The 21098-nt window shown below is 39.0% G+C and overlaps 1 protein-coding gene across 4 annotated transcripts in view; it reads left to right on the top strand.

Annotated features, from left to right (window-relative positions):
* The window catches only part of KCNK10 (potassium two pore domain channel subfamily K member 10), an 85268-nt gene that overhangs the window by 32112 nt on the left and 32058 nt on the right, over window positions 1-21098 (top strand). For all 4 annotated transcript variants that reach the window (XM_057413424.1, XM_057413423.1, XM_057413420.1 and 1 more), the window contains one exon: window positions 15184-15512. In XM_057413424.1, coding sequence (XP_057269407.1) covers window positions 15291-15512 — 222 coding nt within the window. In that variant the 5' untranslated portion in view covers window positions 15184-15290. The remainder of the gene's footprint in view (window positions 1-15183; window positions 15513-21098) is intronic.

Below are 21098 nucleotides of genomic sequence, written 5' to 3'. Positions count from 1 at the left end.
GAAGAGGAGACTGAGGGGTGACCTTATAAGTGTATATAAATATATAAAGGGGGAGCATCACGAGGATGGAGCCAGGCTCTACTCTGTGGCAAACAATGATAGGACAAGGGGTAATGGGTACAAACTGGAACACAAGAGGTTCCACTTAAACTTGAGAAGAAACTTCTTCTCGGTGAGGGTGACAGAACACTGGAACAGGCTGCCCAGGGAGGTTGTGGAGTCTCCTTCCCTGGAGACATTCAAAACCCGCCTGGACACATTCCTGTGTAACATTATCTAGGTTTTCCTGCTCCGGCAGGGGGATTGGACTAGATGATCTTCTGAGGTCCCTTCCAATCCCTAGCATACTGTGATACTGTGATACAGGCAAATATGCTTCATGGAGTCCAGAAAACTTTCAGATGTCTGGTTTAGGGTCAGCTGCGTACTTTTATTTTAAGTCTTTTCTGTGAATGCATGTAGCTACATGTCAGTGATGTGATGTGGCAGCACTGTAAAGTATTGTGAGATGATAGAAGCCATACCATATCTACAGATGCCAATCTTGTGTAGCTATAAAGTTTTATCATAGTTCAAATGACAATTGAATTTCTACAGTATTATCTGAATAGAAGCTGAGCATAAGATAAGGAAAGTCTTGTGTAGATCATGTGTACTAGATGGGTAGTACTTGTGTACTAGACTTATCATCTAAGACACCCTGAATTATATGCTGTATATCAAACTTGGAGCTAGCTTTGTGGATCCAGAATCATCCTGCTGTACCAGGAGCTCTGTGTGTCCGACCAGCCTCCCAGTGACACTGTTGATGTGTTTTGTTTATTATATACTGCTGTGAGCAGCATAATTAGTCTAAAGTTTCTCTAACCTTCTTCTTTTTGCTTACCTGAGCTCTCTTTGACTCCCAGTCACTTTCTCGTAATTGTCTAACACACAGACTGGACAGGTAAATAATTCTAACAGTGACAGCTTTATTGGTGCAACTTATACACCAAGAATGTAAAAGAAAAATATGTATGTTGTAAAGAATTTAGAATAAAAGAAAATAAAAATGGATATGATAAACAAGTGCATTTCAGACAACAACTTTATCTTCCTTGTGAAAAATCTTTTCTGCATAGAGTAATATTGTAATAGCTGTCTTATATGTTTTCTTTGTTGTGTCCCAGAATAGGTTTTCAAAGTATTAAAAAGCTTTTGTTCACTTTAACTGTTACTGTGGAAAAGAATTTAAGATCACTAAATAGACTGGATCCTCAGGCTATACAAATAGTATAGCTTTGATGAACTAAAAAATAGGCCAATTGATGTACTTACCAGATTTCTGACCATTACCACATGATGTAAGTTCCACTTCTATTGCTGTTGCCCAGAAAATTTGTGAAATTATCAGTTAATTGAAGTGATGGATCATTAATGAAGTTTGCTTGAATTTAAAGTATTTTTCTGTAGATTCCAATCATTAGCCAGACTGGGGAAGATAGCACTAGGCTAATGCAGAAATTCTTTTTTACAGAAGATCATCAGTATAAGCTCTGTAGGTATGGTCAGTAATGTGCAGACACATCCATAAGGATGCCCCCAAAAATATATGAAGGAGAGCAATTAGTACTTTGTTCTCACTCTGGGGCTAGAGGTTGCATTGCATGTGTTTTTCTGGACTTACTCATATGTGAAAGATCTGTTCCTTGGCAGTTAACTGAAGAGAGTCCTGCAGGAGATACTGTACCACCTCAGCTGAGAAATGTATTGGCGGCTCACAGTTTCAGTCTATACTAGGGTCAGTGATGCTGCTAAAGTCCCCTTTGCATGATTGAGGTGATCAAGAAATTCTCACTCCAGTGTTAGGCTGTATTCCTGGCAGCCAGGCAGCAGCAGTCACATTTCAAATGTAAATTGGATAGCTTTCTGCTAGAAAGGCCAGCATGAAACTTTGCTTTGTTGTTTGTCTCCTTCAGTTGTTTGTCTTACCACTAGGCTTCTGTAAGTAAGAATGTTCTTCCCTTTGTGCACAGACCTTCTGATGCTAAGTTGCAAGACTTTGGTTTCCTTCACTGGCTGGTCTGGCCATGACACCACTGGCTGAACTTCTTTTGCGAATCCTTGAGGCTGTATATTTGGAATATCCCAGTCCAGCAGCTCTAGCAGAAAGCTAAAACCCTGACCCTACATCATCCTATGAGCACACTAAAGCAGAACACCTATGGTGGGAAATTCAGAATCTTCCTATATGTTACTGCAATCATGGGACACTTCCCAGTGAGGAAAAATAATCAGCTTGTTTAATCCAATGGTATGTCACGGTGCAATGACATTTTCTGTTTTTAAGTCTTTGAATGAAGATTATGGATAAGCAGTAGCATCACTGCTTCCACCTGTTGTTCATTGAATGGTGATGCCTGCAGAGAACCAGAGAGGAGCTATTTATTCCTTGGTGCTTGTACTTGAGGCTCATGACAATCTGACAAGAATGCAGTTTTTCTCCATGTTACTGAATAAGGAAAAACAATGGTATCTCCATCTCTTCTGAAAGGAACTCTTACTTCAGAGTGTCATCTCTATACCCCAAGATCTTGAGCCAGAAGCACTTACTTCCTATTTGGCTCTTATTAGAGCAGAGACTTGCATGAACTAGAACTCCCAATTTTAGCAAGAGCAAGAAATACTGATCTAATACTAGGGAAACAGATTTTAGCAGTGATCTGTTGGTTTTAGTTTTATTTCAGAAAGGGAAAGGTGAGACTTTTTCATGGGTTTCTGTGTATTCAGTTTCTCTATAAATAGCTTCATAAACCTGATGATAGCACTGCTGCCAGTGAGTGTGTTGGAATAAACGCAGTCACCGATGTTGAAGTAGGAGGGCTCCTTATTTGGGACTTGCCCCTGTCAGTCACTTCTAATCTCCCCCCCAACTCTTCCTTCTTCTCACTGCAATGCTCTTCTACTCTGCTTTCCATTTTCCAATACCTGAAATGCATTGATGAGTGGTGTCACGAGTCCTTCCTTTGGGCTCAAGTGTCAGAGGCAATGGGGAGTGTAGCCGAGTGCCAAGTACTGAGAAGAGGAACTGAACAGGGAGTTATGAGTATGCTACCTCCCATGCTGCCAGCACAGTCGAAGTGAGGGACAGGAGCAGATGGATGGATTTGGAGGAGGGCAGAGTAGAAGAGAGGTCAGGAGAGAGAGAAAGCAAAGCAGGGGAAACAAAATTCGAACTGCCCTCCAGCAGTGTACAGTCTCACTCCAGCACAAGACATATCTCCCTCAAGTATTCGTCTGGACTTGGCAGCTCTGTAAGTAGTGCTACAAATGGTGTCAGTAGCAGTGCATCTTCATGTTGTTGCCAAAAAGTGTTAGCTAGGAGCCCCTTGAGGACTGTTGTCCTGAAGCCAAACCAGAAAGGAAAAAATGTGAAGAAGCTTTCAGCTGTTCCTGGTGTTCACATTCTGCCTTAGCACATCCATTCTTTCAACCACTGAGCTGTTACATATACCTTAGAAAAGTGCATTGCCTGGGAGAGGGAGGAGGGAGGGGAAAGTATCCCAGCATCCCATGACCGTGACTTTTGCAGAGTTTTTTTTAATGTCAGTGAATAAGTTCTGGATGATACCTGCGCAAGCCAGCTTTAGGCTTCCTGCTGTTTCCCTGCCATTTGCATAGCTTCAGTAAGTAGGAGCTCTCAGGCTAGGGCTCTAGGGCAGTCCATTTTAGGTTTGCGGGCATACTCTGACTGAGGTTCTGACAGCAGAGCAGCTGGGTCAGAATCTGGAAGTTCTTGTAAACAATCAGCAAGAGCAGCTTACACATGGGTATCATATTTTTTCTCTATAACCAACAGAGGAAAGAGGTCTGATTTATGGCTGTCTATTCATCTTGTAACAGACAGGCCGGTATTTTGTCAGGTATAGGGGAAAAAAGCATGACTCCTAAAAGAGCTTGAAGACTTGCTAATTCGTTGATGACAAATCATTGTACCTGCTTGATGCATGTATGACTAAGACCTTGTTTTAATCAGCTTTTGAAATTACTCTTGAATTTAATTAATTTGCTAACGTCTCTGTGGCAGTGTTGACATGAGACAAACTGTGAACAATATGTACAGTATTGTTTTTCCTTACTGCCACATGGGTTTATCTATTATTTGTGAAATGCTTTCAGGTATTAAACTAATAATGAAAGATTATTACAGACTTCGCACAACCGATACAAAGAGAAATGTTGAGATGTGTTTGACTATCTTACACAGAAGGAGAGTGATAGGATTTCAAGACCATTTTCTTGTTTTGAATGAGGACTAGAATATCAAGATGAATGATTTAGGATTTTTTTTTATATATATATACCCTTAATATTTCACTAGTTTATTTGCAGATCCTGGATGATGAACACAACCCTGCAACATCAGGCTGTTTTTCTTTGTTATTCTTCACTGATAGCTTTTCTTCTTGGATCTATAGGAGTATGCAGGGCACAGATTGACCTAAATGAATTCTGGCAGATGATTTTATGCCCTGTTCTTAGACACTTCCAATGAAGGAGATTTCACTATCTTGGTGTCTGTTCCCATGCTTAGCTATCCTTGTAGCTAGACTTTTTCCTAATGTAAAAAACCCTACCTCTTTGGTACAGACTGACCAGTTATTTCTTGCCCTGTTTTTAATGGATCTAGGGAAGAATTCATCACTTTTTTTCAGTTAGTCAGTGCCTTAATTTGTGAGGCTACAGTGCACATTTTGATACTTAATCCAAACATCATTTTCATTTACATTAAGGTCATATTTTGGAAAGTTGCAGTGAAAATCAAAGTGGAGTGTTGAAAAGATGACAGCATTGATAATCATTTTGTGTCATGGAAAAATGACATTTGAATACGTGGTGGAGTTTGATTTACTGGGGTTCAAATTAAGATAAGAGATCAGTCAAAACTGATAGAAGAGAGAAACTGGTATTTTCAATGCTCTTTAACAACAGATCCAGTGTCTGCCTCCTGTAGTTAGCTAACTCATTCTCTCCTTCTATATTTCTGTACTCATAGCACTCAGCTAATATGAAGTATGTTAGTTTTTAGTCACCATTCATTATTCTGGTGATAAGTGAAGCGGATAAAGTTGTTGAATAGAGCAGCCTTTTCTGTGTCGTTCAGAGTTTCTTTCCCTTTTCTATTAGCCTGAAGAAAGAAAAACATATCTTCATCTTCACTGGTTGCTAACTAAGTGCAGTCATTTGAAAGGCTGTGCAGAAGCCAAAAATGGGAATGAAGTTAAAGAAATAAAATACAGGTGTCCAAAATAGGAGTGGCTCTTTTTGGATAGGTCTTAAAACACATGAGTCTGGGAGAGTGGGTTTCTATTCCAGTCTGTTGTTTGTTGTGTGGTCTCGGTTAAGCAATTTCTCTTTTGTCTAGGCTATACCTACACAGAAAAAGTTGAAGGCTGCTGCCCGAGCTAGGCCAGCCAAGGAAACTGTAAACTTGAGCCTCTCTGGTACAGCACTGTTTGAACCAAGTATGTCCTGCTAAGTGGCTAGACCTATAAACAAAAGCTCAGCACTACACTAACAAAGTTACCATAGCGCTGAGCTTGGAGTGAACCTGGTTTCTGTGCAAATCCTAATGAAAGCTGGATCAGCCTGCAAAAAGGAGCCTCAAAATACTTTTGAATTCTTCACATGAAAGGTTAAGGGAAATTATGGTTGTGCAGCATCAGATTTTTCCAGAATGATTTGAAAGACAGTGATGCATGGTAATTATTGCTCTTTGTAATACATTCAAGGCAGTTGCACTCCTGTTCTAAACATTGCTGATGTTAGGACCCCTGTTCTAAAGAGTTTGTTCTCTATAAAATAAATAATTATAACTATTAATGAGGACATATAAAAAATTGATTTAGGATTATATTTGTTGGCATAGTGAGATTTTCTGGGTATTTTTTGTTTTTTTTTTTGTTTTGTTTTAATATGGTTAACAGCACTGAGATTTTAGTCCTGCAGACTTTTAGTCACAGCAGCTACTGTGAGTTTTTCATTTCCCTGCTTTGAAAGCTCTTTGTGAGATGGATATTTGAACTGCCATTCTTCTGTGCATTAAACAATTTACAATTAGAAATGGCAGTGCCTCTAAGAAACACGATAAATATAAAAATGATACTCAGACCCTTCTCTATTTCTCACTATATTTTCTTGACTGAAATTTAATTAACTTGTACATACTTTTTAAAAAATCTTTTTTTAGGGAATGAGGTTCAGAATTGCTAAAATTAAATGATAGACTACCAGAAAGTCTTTCAAAAGCCTCACACAATTCATTGAAAACAGGGAAAAGGGACACGACATAGCTCAGGGGAATGGTAATTGCATAGACTTTTTAATCTTTTACACATTTGTTAAACTAATTACAACTAGAGTAATAAGCAATCCAACAGCCAAATTTACCCAGCACCCAATTTCTAGCCATATAGCAAGCAAATTTTTAAAATTTTTAAATACTGTCAGCCAGAGTTATCACATTGTATTGCTACTTTTTCTTCATTGGTTAAGAGCATATGCGCTTCTCGCCAGCATGAAATATTTAGTGAATTGGACATTTAGCTTTATACGAAAATAATGCTGCTAAAATCCATTTTCTTAAATCTGTATTGAAAATGAGTGAAGTGGAATGCTGATGTTTGGGAAGGAAAAATGAGAATGAAAGATGAGAAAAACTAGAAATGAAGTCCACTCAAAAAGACAAATGAATTTTCCAGTAAAGTGTGACAAAAAGGCATTATTATTTGAAGGCTGCTTGCTCTCTCTGTAGCTAACTTGTGTTCATCACTATAGTTAAGACCTGATCTATACACTTATATTCTCAGGGCATGTCTGTAATGGACTGATAACTTTTTCACCAATGCACTCTGTGACTGGTGAGACTCAGGAAAAACTGCTTGACAGTACAGTCTGAGCTGTGTCCTCATCTTCAGTGCCCCTGTGCAAACTGTCTGCGGTGGGTTGACCTTGTCTGTCTGCCAGATGCTCACCCAGCCACTCTCTTACTCCTTTAGAGGAGAGGGAGAGAAAATAAGATGGAAAACTTTGTGGGTCAGGATAAAGGTAGGAAGATCACTTAGTAATTACCATCATGGACAAAACAGACTTGACTTGGGTGAAAATAATTTGTTGCCAATTAAAACAGATTTGTATGGTTAGAAACGAAGACAAAGGTTAAAATATCTCCCCCTCCTTTATTTTTTTTCATAGAGGAAACTTCACTCCATTCCTGACTGCTCTTCTCCACCCCACATAGTGCAAGGGGATGGCAAATGAGGGATTGTGGTGAGTTCATAACAGTTCCTCTGGACTGCACCTTTCTCCTCACATTTTTGCCTTGCTCCAGCATGGACTGCAGTCCTTTAGGATAAAGCTACTCCAGCATAGTCTTTTCACAGGCAGCTGTTTTTCAGGCAGTATCAGCCTGCTGTAGTCTGGTGTCTTCTGGTGTGGTCCTCTTCACAGGCTGGAGGGAAATATCTGCTCCACTACGGTCACTTCCAAAACCCACACAGGTTGCATGAAAACATCTCCTACAGCTCTTGAAGCATCTCGTTCTCCTTAATTGACTGTGAAGACTTTCGTAGTTGGGAAGGTCTTTCTACAGAAAGAGAGACCTTGATGCAGACCATACTGCTTTCTTAATTTCTACCATGTTTCAGTTTAGGCTGGTTAAGATTTTTTTATTTTTGCCTAAACAGTAGTTTTCTAATGAAGAAAAATGAAAGACACATTATAAGACTGGAGTTTTTTGTTTTCTTGTAATACTGTGTTCCAAATCAATTAAGCAGTTGGGGTATTCCAAGAGCAATTAATTAGCATGTTTCAATTATAACTGATGAAACAAAATTATGTAGATTTGTTTTGGAAACTTACCAAGAATCATGATTTTGAGCTGATATTTCTCCCCCCATCAGCAGAGAGATCTCAATAGATTTTTATTTAACTAGCATTATCCTACAATAGGAGGCACACAGTGACTTTATTCCTTATGCAGTTTTGTAGCATAACATACTCCTCCCTTCTCCCTGCCTTAATCTGGGAAAAGAGCAGTTTGGGAGTAACTGGGAGAAATCAGTGCTACTTTCTAACAGCACATTCAGTCTTCCTGGTTTAATGTATGTTGCACTTCTGCCTTTACCTGTCTCTCTTTCTGTACTGTGTTGGACGCCTTGCCATTGATGACTGCATTTGCAGCAGACTGCTGAGATGTTGCTGAAGTCAGCAGCACTAATACTTCATTAGAGAATCCACTACGGGGAAAACAATGTCAGATTTAACCAGTGGGGTACTGCTGCAGTGAAAAGCTGTATGCTTGGAGGCACTCTATGCACTCCCCAAACAAGCAATATGTCAAGCTTTGCTTTCATGAACAGTAAATGTAATAATAATTCTTCTCACTTCAATGGCAGTTTGCAGCAAAACGCTGTACAAAGAGTAGGATGAAATTCCCCTTGTGTGGCAGGCTCGTGATGACTTTCATTGCTCAAGTCGTGTGGTTGAACACCTTTGGGAATACGCAGAGGGACCAGGGCCAAACCAGTGTAAAACATGTCAGTGTTGTGAGCAGTTTTCTTGATCCACGGCTGTATGGATCCCATGGTCCCCAGGCAGCAGTGCATATTATTATGCCTCAATCCAGAACAACAGCCACAGGGATACTAGTGTTCTGCCCAATATGTAATGGTAGCCTGCAGGCAGGGTTTTTCTTCCATTTCTTGATCACAGCTGAAATGTCACCTGTTAATTAGACCACATCATGCAAAGATGCTGCACAAACACAAAGGCAGACACAATCATTGTCTACTGGGATTTTTGCTGTAAAAGCCAGACTTTCTAAACCAGCATCAGATTTTTGAGTGCCCAGTGTGTAAAAATCCAGCATTCATTGTGCTGGTTAAATGGATGCTTGCTACTTTACAAAACCTGTTAAAAAACCGCAACAGACAGAGATGAAGAATGGGGATGGGCAGGGGGTTATAATAGCAAGAAAAGCAGGTGGTGGAAATGATTAGCCATGTCCTCATAATGCAAAATTTTAATGGCTTAATGATTTTTTGTTACACATGGACAGAAACTTCCACGTTTCATTACTTCCGTCATGCATATAGCAACTACCTGCTTCCTGTTGGACATACAAATTCCCTTCATCCATGAATGTGGATGCATTTTCTTAGTGATGTATTCAGTTCATATGGCTGAAAGCTTGATACACTAATTGCCTTAGCTCTTCCTCTAGCATTTTTCTTTTCCAGGCATAGCCCTGCTATGTTAACCCAAGCAGCCAGTAGCTGAAATGACTTTGGGGACTCTGTGGGAATGCTGTGAAATTGGAAGTAAATGCTAGATACCCATATTCCCTAGGAACTTCTGTTTGGAGACAAGCCAGAGTCTGGGGTGCAAGATTGTATGTTATCCAGTGGTGGGCTGCTCATTTTCCTGTCTTTCTATGCAGTTCAAGCAGGAAACCTTTTGATGTTAACTTCAGTGTATGTCCATTTCAGCAGAGAGGTGGGTGGGGGGAACCAAGATAGAATACTCAGTCCAGCGAAAATTAAATAAATGAGGCTCCTGCTAAGATGTTAAGACAACTGTGGCCAGTGGAGTCCCTTCATACCCCAGTCCTTTACAATCTGTTTTAAGAAGATAGATCCACCTACTTTTAGCGGATGGTTCAGGGAAGCTCTGGTGTACTTGACTAGCATCCCACAGACAATTCTGAGACTTGATGCTCCAGGTCTCTGTTTTGCAACTGCATGCACTTGACAAAATGTCATATTTGTAAATTACTTCAGGAGAAAACGCTGCGTTATTAAGTAGTGCTACAGGAAGGATGTACAAGTGGAGATAACCCAGTGAAGTATCTTGTGAAAGCTGGAAGGAGGATAATTTGCTCATGAATTTTTTCAGTGGAACTGGCCTTCATGATAAGATTACTTTATAATTCAAACTAAACTCCTAATTTTAAGACAGACATAAGGAAGACTCCATGGGAAATTTTGAGTGCTTGACAATGTAAATGTTTGAAGAAAGCATAATTTCCTTTCTTGAAAAAAACTCCCATCTTATTATGAGGATTTGGGAAAAATTACTGGTACTTATTTAGGAATTGCGGAAAAACTACTGGTACTTACTTTCGGATGCACATCAAAGAATCTTTTTACTTGAGCTGAGAGTAGTTTTTTGCCTTCCTTGGATGGATCCATTAAAATGGGAGATGAAATGTCCAGTTTCATTTTTGGTCAACTCATGTATTAAACTTAAGGCCAGCTGCTGGATTTATGAATGCATAAGTATATGTGGCTTCAGTCTAATTCTGTTCTGAATCCTGCGAAAGAAACACTTGCATCAGATGTGTCAAGAGTACTCTATTATACTGTCATTAAAATGTACATACATTCCTGTGTAGTCAGGTACCACTGAACGTGGAAGGAAATAAAGTATTAAATAAGACACTCCGTTAAACCTGGCTTGCATTTTTTCACAGATATATAAATTGTGACAGGAATACCTCAGAGGAGGGTAGGTTAATTAAAAAAAAAAAGAATTTGGTTTAAACCGGTTGAGAAACTCTTATCTAAAACTAGGTTTCTTCAGTATCTCTTATGCTCTTGGCATATTGGGTAAGCATGGCAGTTTAAACTCAGCCAGAAACTAAGTACTGCACAGCTGCTTGCTTACTCCCCTCCACTTCCAGCTGGAGAAATTTTTTCAATTTTTACAAAAATGTAAAAACCCATGCGTTAAGAACAGTATAGTAACTGAAATATGACCATCATCATCATCATCATCATAGGAAATAGAGTGAGAGAGGAAGGAATAAACCCCACCCCTTAGGAAAAAAAACAAGTGATGCACAATGCAATTTCTCACCACCCGCTGACTTGTACCCAGCCTGACCTGAGCAGCATCGGTGCCTTCCAGGTAACTCCCCCCAGTTTATATACTGGGCATGATGTGCTGTGGTATGGAATACCCCTTTGGCTAGTTTAGGTCAGTTGTCCTGTCTCTGCTTCCTCCTGACTTCTTGTGCCCCTCCTCAGAGAGCACAAGAGACTGAAAAGTCCTTGTTCAATAAGCAACAACTAAAACACTGGTGTGTTGTTAGCATTGTTCTCAGACTAAAGCTGAAGCACAGAACTGCACCAGCCACTAGGAAGAAAAATAACTATCCCAGCTGAAACCAGGGCAGTAAGATAGTTGCCAGGATAGAGGTCAGTGTGGCAAACCCATGCTTAACATTTTCAGAGTCAAAAGCCAATTGAACAACCTCTCAGCATTTTGGCTCTTATTTGAAGCTGTTCTTTTCAGGTGTCTGTACTTTGTACCTCTCTGTCTGGAGATTTTGCTTTTAAATTGGTACTGTTTTCACAGAATCATAGCAGGTTATGTTGCAGTGGTGCTGTAAAGCAGGGCCAACTATTCTTAAATATTTCTGGCAGAAATTAGTCTAACCTGTTTTTAGAATATCAGTCTCTTAAAGGACATCTGCAGTAATAAAGGACAATTTTTAACCTGAAGTGATGTGTTATGGTGCATAGTCTTACATTACAGTATTTTGCTTTAGAACAGAATGTTTCTGTTTAATGGCCATCTAGGACAAATGCCAGCTGGTCATCTAGTCCAACTGCCTGCTGCTCACGATGGGTTAAGCTCTGCCCCAGCCACCTTTCTTTTCCCACTGGCATTTTTTTACTGGGGTAAGGCCTGTGTTGAAACACTGGTGTGTTCCTTTGAGGGTACCTGTTCCTTTGAGGTTACCTACTAATTTAGTACATGCAGGTGAATGGAGATACATCATTGCTTTCAGTGAAGCAGATTAAGTCTTCTTTGATATGACAGTCTATCTACAAATTCAAGAATTTATGTAGTCCTTCATTTTCTTAAACTGTATACCTCTGCGTATTGTTGGGTTGACACTATAGTCCATCCTTTGATTTTAGCAAAGCTCCTTGTTAAACTTCTGGAAGTTTATATAGCTATTGTGTTCATACATTAGTTCAAAAATTGTACAGATGTGGATCCTTACAGAACACTCATGTTAGAAAAGTAAGCTAGTTGTTGAAACCTGGTTTAAAGGTGGAAACCGTGTTTAAAGGTTTGAAAGTTGTTGAAACCATGTTTAAAGGTGAATGGTAGAGCCTTTCTGAGAGCATAGGTTCATGGAAGCAGAGTTCCAATTATAAATTGGGACTTCTGAATTCCTACCATGTGCTCAAGTCACTAACCCTACTATCATGTTATGGATTTACACTATTTTCCAATAACTATCTGCTGCTTAAAATCGACCCTGAAACATCCCTGGGGTATTGACTGCAGTTGTGCCTTCTGCATTATCTTTGTGAGAAGATTGTCTCTGTGTTATGTCAATTGCTCAACTAGCTGCTTTAGTAGTTTTCCTGTGTATTAATTTATATCATATAACATCTTTTAGGATCAACATTTCTACATGCGATTAGGGTAGACATTACGAAGAGCAGAAAATGAAAGTCTTTAATATAGTTTTTAGGAAAAAAATTATCTTTTATTTTAGAGACAAGCAAGCCAAGCCCAGTAATCCATTGAGTTGTTTAAGTGAAACAATATTTATAAGAACATTTTATGTTCCCTACCGTGAGCTTCCCATCTTGTTCTTAAATCAGTACAACATATTTTTCTTTGAAGACAGAATCAAACAGGCCATGAGTTTACTGTAAAGTGTTATTAACACTTTGCCAGAAATATGATTTGTATAAGAAAAGTTATACTAGCAGAGAGAAAAACAAAACTTACAAAAACCTTTTTAACTCTACCAGCTCTTGACTTATCATTTGTAGTATATCAAAAGTCAGGCACCTCTCTCCACTGAAAGGCTCACCCAGCCTATGCTTGTCTATGCCAGTTATGGTGATGGCGATAGTTGTTTCAAAAAATTGCAGGATGCTGTTTCTCTCATATGACTTCTGCTCTCTTCCTACCATGTGAGCCTCATATCCAGAGAGTATTTTGCTGAGTAATCTGAACTATGCAAAATCAACCCTCAGGCTTGCAGATTTTGTGTATTCTGTATATCGATTCACAATATATTGTATATTGATTCGCAATATACAGAGTAGTTATGGGCTCTAACGTAAGTTGATTGAATTCCCTGCGATGTGTGGAAGTTATGTTATACTGGTTTAGAGCCACTTCTGGGAATACTCAAATTTATTCAGCTCAGTAAGGAAATATTCTGACTCAGATATAAGATATTTACCTATAGAGGAAGAGAGGTTCTGCTTCACACAGCCTCTCTAGTTTACATTTCTTCTGTATAGGTTTCTGATGTTTCCTGCTGAAACTCACTCTATCTATTACAATAATCCTTTAATAAGATTTAGATAATTAAATAATTGATCTCTTTACAAAAAAAAAGTGAATTCTTCCTAATACTGTCACTGCTACCTGTTGTCACTTCAAGTTGTTAGAACTTACACGAAATACATGTGGAGGTAAGAGAAAGTGAATTCTTTCTAATACTGTCACTGCTACCTGTTGTCACTTCAAGTTGTTAGAACTTACATGAAATACATGTGGAGGTAAGAGAAAGTATCCTTTAAAATTTGATGTCACTCCATCCTGTCTGATAAGTGTTGGGAACCATAATGACATTTTGATGGTGAAACTGAGCAAATGTGCCAACAGGGTGTTGCAAAATTGAGGTACACGCAAAGGGGATCAACCACAGAGGCTTCTCCTTTGATCTTGGATCCTTTCCAATCCATTTAGAATCTTAGCCTCCAATCCACATATTAATAGAAATATTAACTGTAAAGCAACTGTAATTAGCTAGCAAGTAGGGTGGAAGCTCTATCCTCAGTGCAGTGCTTCAGACATATATCGCTTCTGGGAAAACGTGACTGTAGTAAACAGCTGAGTTCTTAAATTATTCAGTATCATAAACCAGTTTCTATTGAGAAAGAGTTGTACCCAACTTCAAACTCAAGCTATAATCATGTTGTATGTTAAATAGTTTAGGATCAGTTTTTGCTGCCACTCTGGTCAGATACTGTAAATCCTTCTGCTTTAGTTTCTGAGAAAAACAGCATGGACACTTCGGGAATAAATTCAGAGAATGGAGCTAAAGTGGCTATTTTAACTGCAATCTGATTTAGGTCTGATATGAAATAAATCAATTCATTTTCAAAGAAATTACACATCAGCGACAGCTGCACCATGGTAAGAATACAGCATAGATTTGCTTTAAAATGAATCCAACATCTTTAAAGCCTTCATGTGGTACTATTATACCAGTGGATGCTGAGGAACCTGGCCTCATCCTGCCATTGTTAGCTCTGGAACAGAGTTGGGAAGTGTGATGCTGAGACACCTCAGTTAGTTGGAGGTGAGCCAGCTTTGATTAGGATGCCTTGGCAGCTTGGCAACTGTGGTCGGGCTAATAAGTCTGGCTGGAAGTCGATGTTTATTAGCTCTGATGTACTGCTAAGGTCTTGTGGGCTATATAGTGTCTTATTCCTAAATTGGAAGGTCCACAATTGTGCTCAGCACGTGAGTGATTTTGACCTGACATATCTGTTATGCTTTGGCTGAAGAATGATTTATGCTAAAATTTGTTTCCAGGCTTTAAGAATATTTTCAGAAATGTTGATTTTATGAGTGCACATAAATAATATGGGCCTGCTTATGTTGGCAAGCCAAAGAGCATTGTGGTTTGCAAAGCATCTTCAGTTTCTGTCAATACCAGACCAAGTAGTGATTGCTGATTATTTATTAACAGTTCAGTTTCTTAGCACTGCTAATACTATTAGTATCATGATTTAAGGACAAAATCTCTCCCAGGGTCTCTCACCAAATAACACCTTGTGTAATTAATATACTAACTAGACAAAATTTCATGTTCTTACTGGGTAAATGGTTTTCTGCATCCTTCTGAAATTTTTGTGTATGCAACTGTACTGTCCTGTTCTAGAGGTAATGGGTGAAGGAAACCCCTGAGGTAGCTTGCATGTGGATGGACAAAACACATATGGAACCTTCCAGATGAGAAGGATCACATCTATGTGAATAACATGGTTTATGCAAGAGTCTTGAAAATGGTGTTTAGGAAAGCTGCTTATGAAGATCAAGGTTATACCCTTAGGGATTTGATTTTGAATAAGATTTTTTTACTTTGTGTTTCAGTGGCTGTTCCCTCACCAGTGCCAGCTTGTGAACCTGAGCCCAAAACTAACGGGCATAACCCAGCTCCACGACTCTCCATTTCATCCCGAGCCGCTGTTGTTGCTACCATGGAAGCCCCTTCTCAAGGCCTGCAGACAGTCATGAAGTGGAAAACAGTGGTGGCTGTCTTTGTCGTTGTCGTAGTTTACCTGGTGACAGGAGGACTTGTCTTCCGTGCCCTGGAGCAGCCATTTGAAAGCAGGCAGAAGAACACGATCGCGCTAGAGAAGGCTGACTTTCTTCGGGAGCATGTTTGTGTAACTCAGCTAGAGCTGGAGACATTGATTCAGGTAGGCCATGTGAAGAAGACAGTACGTCTTGCAAGCTGGGATAAACAGCTTGGTATTTTTTTGATCAGCTGAATTGGTGGAGAATAAAATTGCTCATAGAATCCTCACAATGGACGGTGTGAAAAACAGGCCCTTTCCCAGTCATTTTAAAGTCTGAGAAATAGAAACTATGGCTCCAAACCATTGTAAATAAAGGTTAAATGTATTTACTAGAATAATGAAAAATGTGTGCAAGGAAAATCAGAACTTAATATCTGGACGAAGTTCTTGTGAGAGGTGACAGATTTGCAAGACACTTGCTCACCATCTCTGAATTTTCAAATGATATTAAATTCTTAATTCTTCCTTAAAAATTAAACACAGCAACCAGGAGAGCAAACAAAAAACGATAGGTGGGAATTTTGAAAAAAATATTCAGCCCAGAATTCTGAACTCAGTGTAAAATATTACTTCACAGGTTTACTATTGTGAATTTTAGGTAAATGAATGATGATAAAGTAGCAATTGAAAATAGAAAATAATTGGTATTTAAGAACTACAGAATTTTTACTCCAGTCTAGCATGCAAAGCTTTAGAATCCATTTTGAAGGAAGTAACTATCAGGTATGTTGGAATAAGTGGAAAATGGAATAATGTGCAAAAAGATCTACCAAGGTTAGAGTTATCTTTCACTGATTAAATCTCTTGACAAGGAAAGTTATTATGGATGTTAGAAGACTCCCATCAGTTGCCTGGATTAAATAGAGATTAGGTAAGAAATGTGAGATACCTAGGGTGTATATTCCAAAGCTGAACTTCAGCCTCGTATTTCAGACCTGAATTTTTGTCTGAGTTTTCCAAGAGCACAATGTGTTTCCCTCTGGGGTGTCACACCAGAGTGGTGCTGGGATTTCAGTCTGTTTGAAAGAACACAGAGCTACCCCCTGGATTCTTGTATCCATCAGCCCAACTGTGTTATAAAGCCCTTTCTGTAAGTGAACCAAATTTATTAGTTTAGCTTTTTTTTAAGAGGCTGTTCCAGTATCTCATTGCTGTAATGGAAAAAGCATTCTTCTGCTTTTCAGCTTAAACTTGTTCATTTTCCTTGTAGATGGTGTTCCACAATATCCCATTGTTTAACTGATTCCTCTTCCTTGTCCACATGTTTAGACAGCAGTGCTCTTCTGCCTCTTCTAAGCAAAAAAAAAATATTTCTGTGTCTTTGCAGATAGATGTGGGTTCTCCCTGTTTGTGGCCTGTGTTCACAGAAAGACAGGTCAGTTCTGAGTCAGAAGCTGTGTACCTGCACTTTTGGGCTGCCTACTACTGTAGCTAAGAAGCCAAACCTGCTTTAGCAGGAAGTGGTATTGTGCTGATGTGACTGTACAGCTTTTGGATCACGGCTGACCTTGATCACATCCTTCATCTGTCTGCAGAAGGCAGGTGAACATGTTCAGTTTTCAGGGTGAATTCTGTTCAGGGCTGTCGGATCAGACATGCTTCTCATGGCAGTGTTGCAGAGATCCTTATTTCCCTCAGCTCTTCAGGTGTAACGTATGCTGCCTGATTCAAGGATTTAAAAAAAAACACTAAAAGCAAGATATTTGTATTCCCTTGATGGGAATGTCACTATTAAAAGGTCTGTAAAATGCTATCTTTTCTAGCAGAAAGCAGAGCACATATTAAGTGCAACAACCAAAGCACCTAAACAGGGTGGTAGACTCCTGCATATCAACTGCAGTGCAAAGAGTTTTAAATAGCCCTTATTCTGTGCTCTCTAAGTTACATGCCAGTTTTAATTCTTTATTTTACACAATTTTTTTTCTTCTCTCACATCAAAAGTGGTGACACTAAAATAAAAATACAGGCATATTGTGTCATTAGAAGGCAGATACTCTGAAAAAATCTTATCTCCTGAGATTTCAGTATGCCCTCAGGCATTACACTGGGTAACTGGAAATCATTTTGCAAAGGTAAATTAAATTGATTTAGCAGCTTAGCATGTGAATGTCTTAAGGCCAAGTGGTGTGAAATATTGAAACAGATTTGTCAATAAAGAACAAGTTCCTTTGGATTCTGCTGTAAGTCTGGGTGTGAAAGTGGCTCCAGGGATGTAATTTGGTATGCTGATACAGAAAACTCTGATTATAACTAACTAGCACAGTATAACAGTGAACCACTGCTTGAAGATAATCTCATAGGTTTAACACTGTGCTTTCATGCCTTCATTTTGATGATCTCAAAAGTGACATCTCCCTGGGTTTAAACCACGACACTGGCACAATGCATTTCTACATTGCACCAAATGCTGCGTCCGCCTTTGCAATTGTGATTTCAGACTGATGTGGCAACTTTCATGGGTCCTGGCTGCTGTGCTGTGTGCAGTCAGCACCTGGCTACTGTTAAGGGAGCTGTTTGTAATTCATGTTACTTGGCTACCTGGAAACATTTAGATGAATACGGATCATGCTCTCCAGAATAACTGTTGCGTCACCTCTGTGCTTTGGAGAACATGGAAAAGTGCATTCTCCAAATATGAGAGACCTTTAGAACCAGTTTATATCCTTTTCCTGTTGGGGTAGCTCTGGAAAAATCTTTTAAGGAGAAGAGGAAAGGAGTGTCATGGTCTTTACAAGGCTAATGATGGATATATCTATCGGTTTGCTTAAATTTCAATCTTTCAAAGGATTCTCCTTTGGAAAATCTGTAAGGAAGTGGCTGAGCACTGTATTAAGCAGCTGTTAAAGTTTACTGTAGATGAGGCATCCTTTCCAACTTGATCTCCAATAACACATCATTGCAAATATTAGTACTGGTGGCACACATGTGAATTGCTGAGTCCAGACTGTGAAGTTCATTCATAGACTTCAGAATCAATCCAGTGATGAAAGAAGTGTGAATCCTTATGAAGTATTTTAAATTTGTATTTATCTCTCGGGTTTTGGTTCAGGTTTGTCTAATACTAACACAATGACAGATATTTTTTTCTTAACAATAGCAAGTGTTTCACAGTGTAGCCTATATTGTCTAAAGCCACCTGAAGTGGGTGTTCTTAACTGTACATTTTTAAAGCACATTTCTGCTTCTGAAGACATTTGTTCGTTATTTAATACCTTATGTGATCTACAACTTGAGACAACGGTATGAGACAACTGGAATGAGAAAATTACAAAATTGTGTGTTCTGTTATTGGTTTTGCTATTGTTCTTACATGTCATAGCAGAAGCTTATTAGTAGCTGGGTCAAAGTCATCTTGCCTTTGCGAAAATGCACACTTAGAGTGTATAATGGGGAGGTTGCACCTTTCAGAAAGATCAGATGTTGTCTATCATTAGGAGAGGTAGGAAGGAAGACCATCAATGTGTTTTGGCAAAGTAATTCTTATGGACCTGATAAAGGTATTCATATTCTGTTTCTATGTAGGCTGCACACTGTGTATGGGTAAGAACTTTTGTAATGAGCCTTGTTTTTGTAATAAGCCCTACACAATGATGTAAGAGAGAGTGGCTTGCCACTGTAAGAATTTACTTAGGTTACTGGGGGGCCTTCTTCTTCCTTTTCCTTCAGGTTTAATTTAGGAGTGTGAGTGATTATAATATAAAAAAAAATAAAGTATCACCCACCTGGGAACTAGTCATATTATCAATGTCCACTAATGACTACAGCAGTTCGTTAGAGTTAGACTGTAACTGAAAAGGAAAAGCAGAGCTGGAAATAAACTATGGAGGCTTAACTGGCTTATTATGTTAGTAACAGTTTATATTTTGGATAGGCACTTTTGATTAGTGTTCTGAACTACTTTTGCCTAAGGTAAGCAAGGAAGGGAATACCTTGTAAAGATGTTTCAGTTTTCAGCTGCCTGCCAGGTTCATGAGCCAGCTTATCTTTCCCGGTTGTTAACTTGTAAAATGAAGAGAACTTGGATGGTTTTCATGTGATAGAAGAAAGCTCTAGAAGGAGGAGGAAAAAAACATTGTTTTGAGTTAACTCTGTGTAAGGCTTGCCTGTAACTGAAGACAGGAAAAGACTGTTTCAACTGTGAAGCAAAACGATGACAAAGACCTGATTATTGAAACTTTTGCATGTGCCTCTGCTGTTGTCTGCTATATGTCCCTACTTCCCTTCTGCCCCGATCTTTGTTTTACTTCATTTCCCCATAAAGGATATGAAAAAAAAAGAATTTGTATCTTTTGGGTCATGTATAAGTTGGTGCAGTTACCCTAGTTTGTAACTTCATTCCCGAGCTAATGAGCTAAGCTGTTTGGACTGAGATCTCTGTGCATGTCTCTTGTTGAATGCCGTAGGTCTGCCCTCAGACATAGTGCATGCACGACAATCAGATTGTTATGGGTGGAGATAAATCACGCTCTGGTCGATTGTCACCTAAAGACTTTTATGGAATACACAGAAATATTTAAGGGATGTTCTTTCAAAGCTTACTACTTTTCATTAGACTTGGACAAAAATTGCTGGCCTCCGTCTTTTGAAGGTTCTGTTGTGGAAAATGAATAAATGGGCATTTATGAGGGTCCCTTAATCACTGGTGACAATAATTAGAGAGGTGGAGAGTATGGAGAAAAGTTATTAAGGAATTAGTCTTTAAAAGCTGCTTGCTAATGAGAAGCATCCTACTCATTGTAATAGAGGAACATCAGAGCATGAAAGGCAATTGAAACAACTGTTTGTATGCTTGATAGGAATCTGCTTGGAAATGAATTGTAAAGGGAGATAATCATTATTGGATCAGCATGATCTGTGGAGAGGAATTAATGGAACTACAAAGAAGACAACAAGATTTTTCTTTATCAAATTCCTATCCTTGGTTACACATAGGGTACATCCTTTTCATAGCTCAGCACTCAAGAAGTGTATTGTTATGCTTGTCCTTGGAAATTATTTGCTGCTTTCGTGCTTGGGATGACACTGAAAAATTAAAGAAACATAAGAAAGTGAACCATATAAAAGCCTTTTTTTTTTTCCAGAAAAAAAAAACCAGAATCAGTCAAGTAAGCCTTTAAAGCAGAGGTTCAGTCTTAATCCCAGAATTTAATTTTAGAGGCAAAAGATGTAGAATTTAATACAATATGGAAAATTGTGCAGAGAGAACTGGTTTATATAACAAATTGACTGACACCTCAAATCCTAGTAGTAAATTTTACTTCCTTTAAAATCTCAAGATAGATATATGAAGATAGCAAAAGAAAACTGCCTTGCATTGGTTTAGGGGGCCTATAAAGATGCTGGGGAGGAACTTTTCGTTATGGACTGTAGTGGTAGGACAAGGGGTAATGGGTTCAAACTTAAACAGGGGAAGTTGAGATTGGATATAAAGAAGAAGTTCTATACTTTGAGGGTGGTGTGGCACTGGAATGGGTTGCCCAGGGAAGCTGTGAATGCTCCATCCCTGGTGGTGCTCAAGACCAGGTTGGACAGAGCCTTGGGTGACATGGTTTAGTGTGAGGTGTCCCTGCCTATGGCAGGGGGGTTGGAACTAGATGATCTTAAAGTCCTTTCCAACCCTAACTATTCCACGATTCTGTGATTCTAATACACTTTAAACATTTTCTTGATATAATTGTTCTTAATTAGCACTCAAGACACCTAATG

This window comes from Pezoporus wallicus, unplaced genomic scaffold, assembly GCF_028554395.1.
Source record: "Pezoporus wallicus isolate ANWC-B61680 ecotype Strahan unplaced genomic scaffold, APGP_CSIRO_Pwel_v1 contig_3017, whole genome shotgun sequence".
NCBI classification, from domain to species: domain Eukaryota; kingdom Metazoa; phylum Chordata; class Aves; order Psittaciformes; family Psittacidae; genus Pezoporus; species Pezoporus wallicus.
This window is presented reverse-complemented; position numbering and strand designations above follow the sequence as displayed.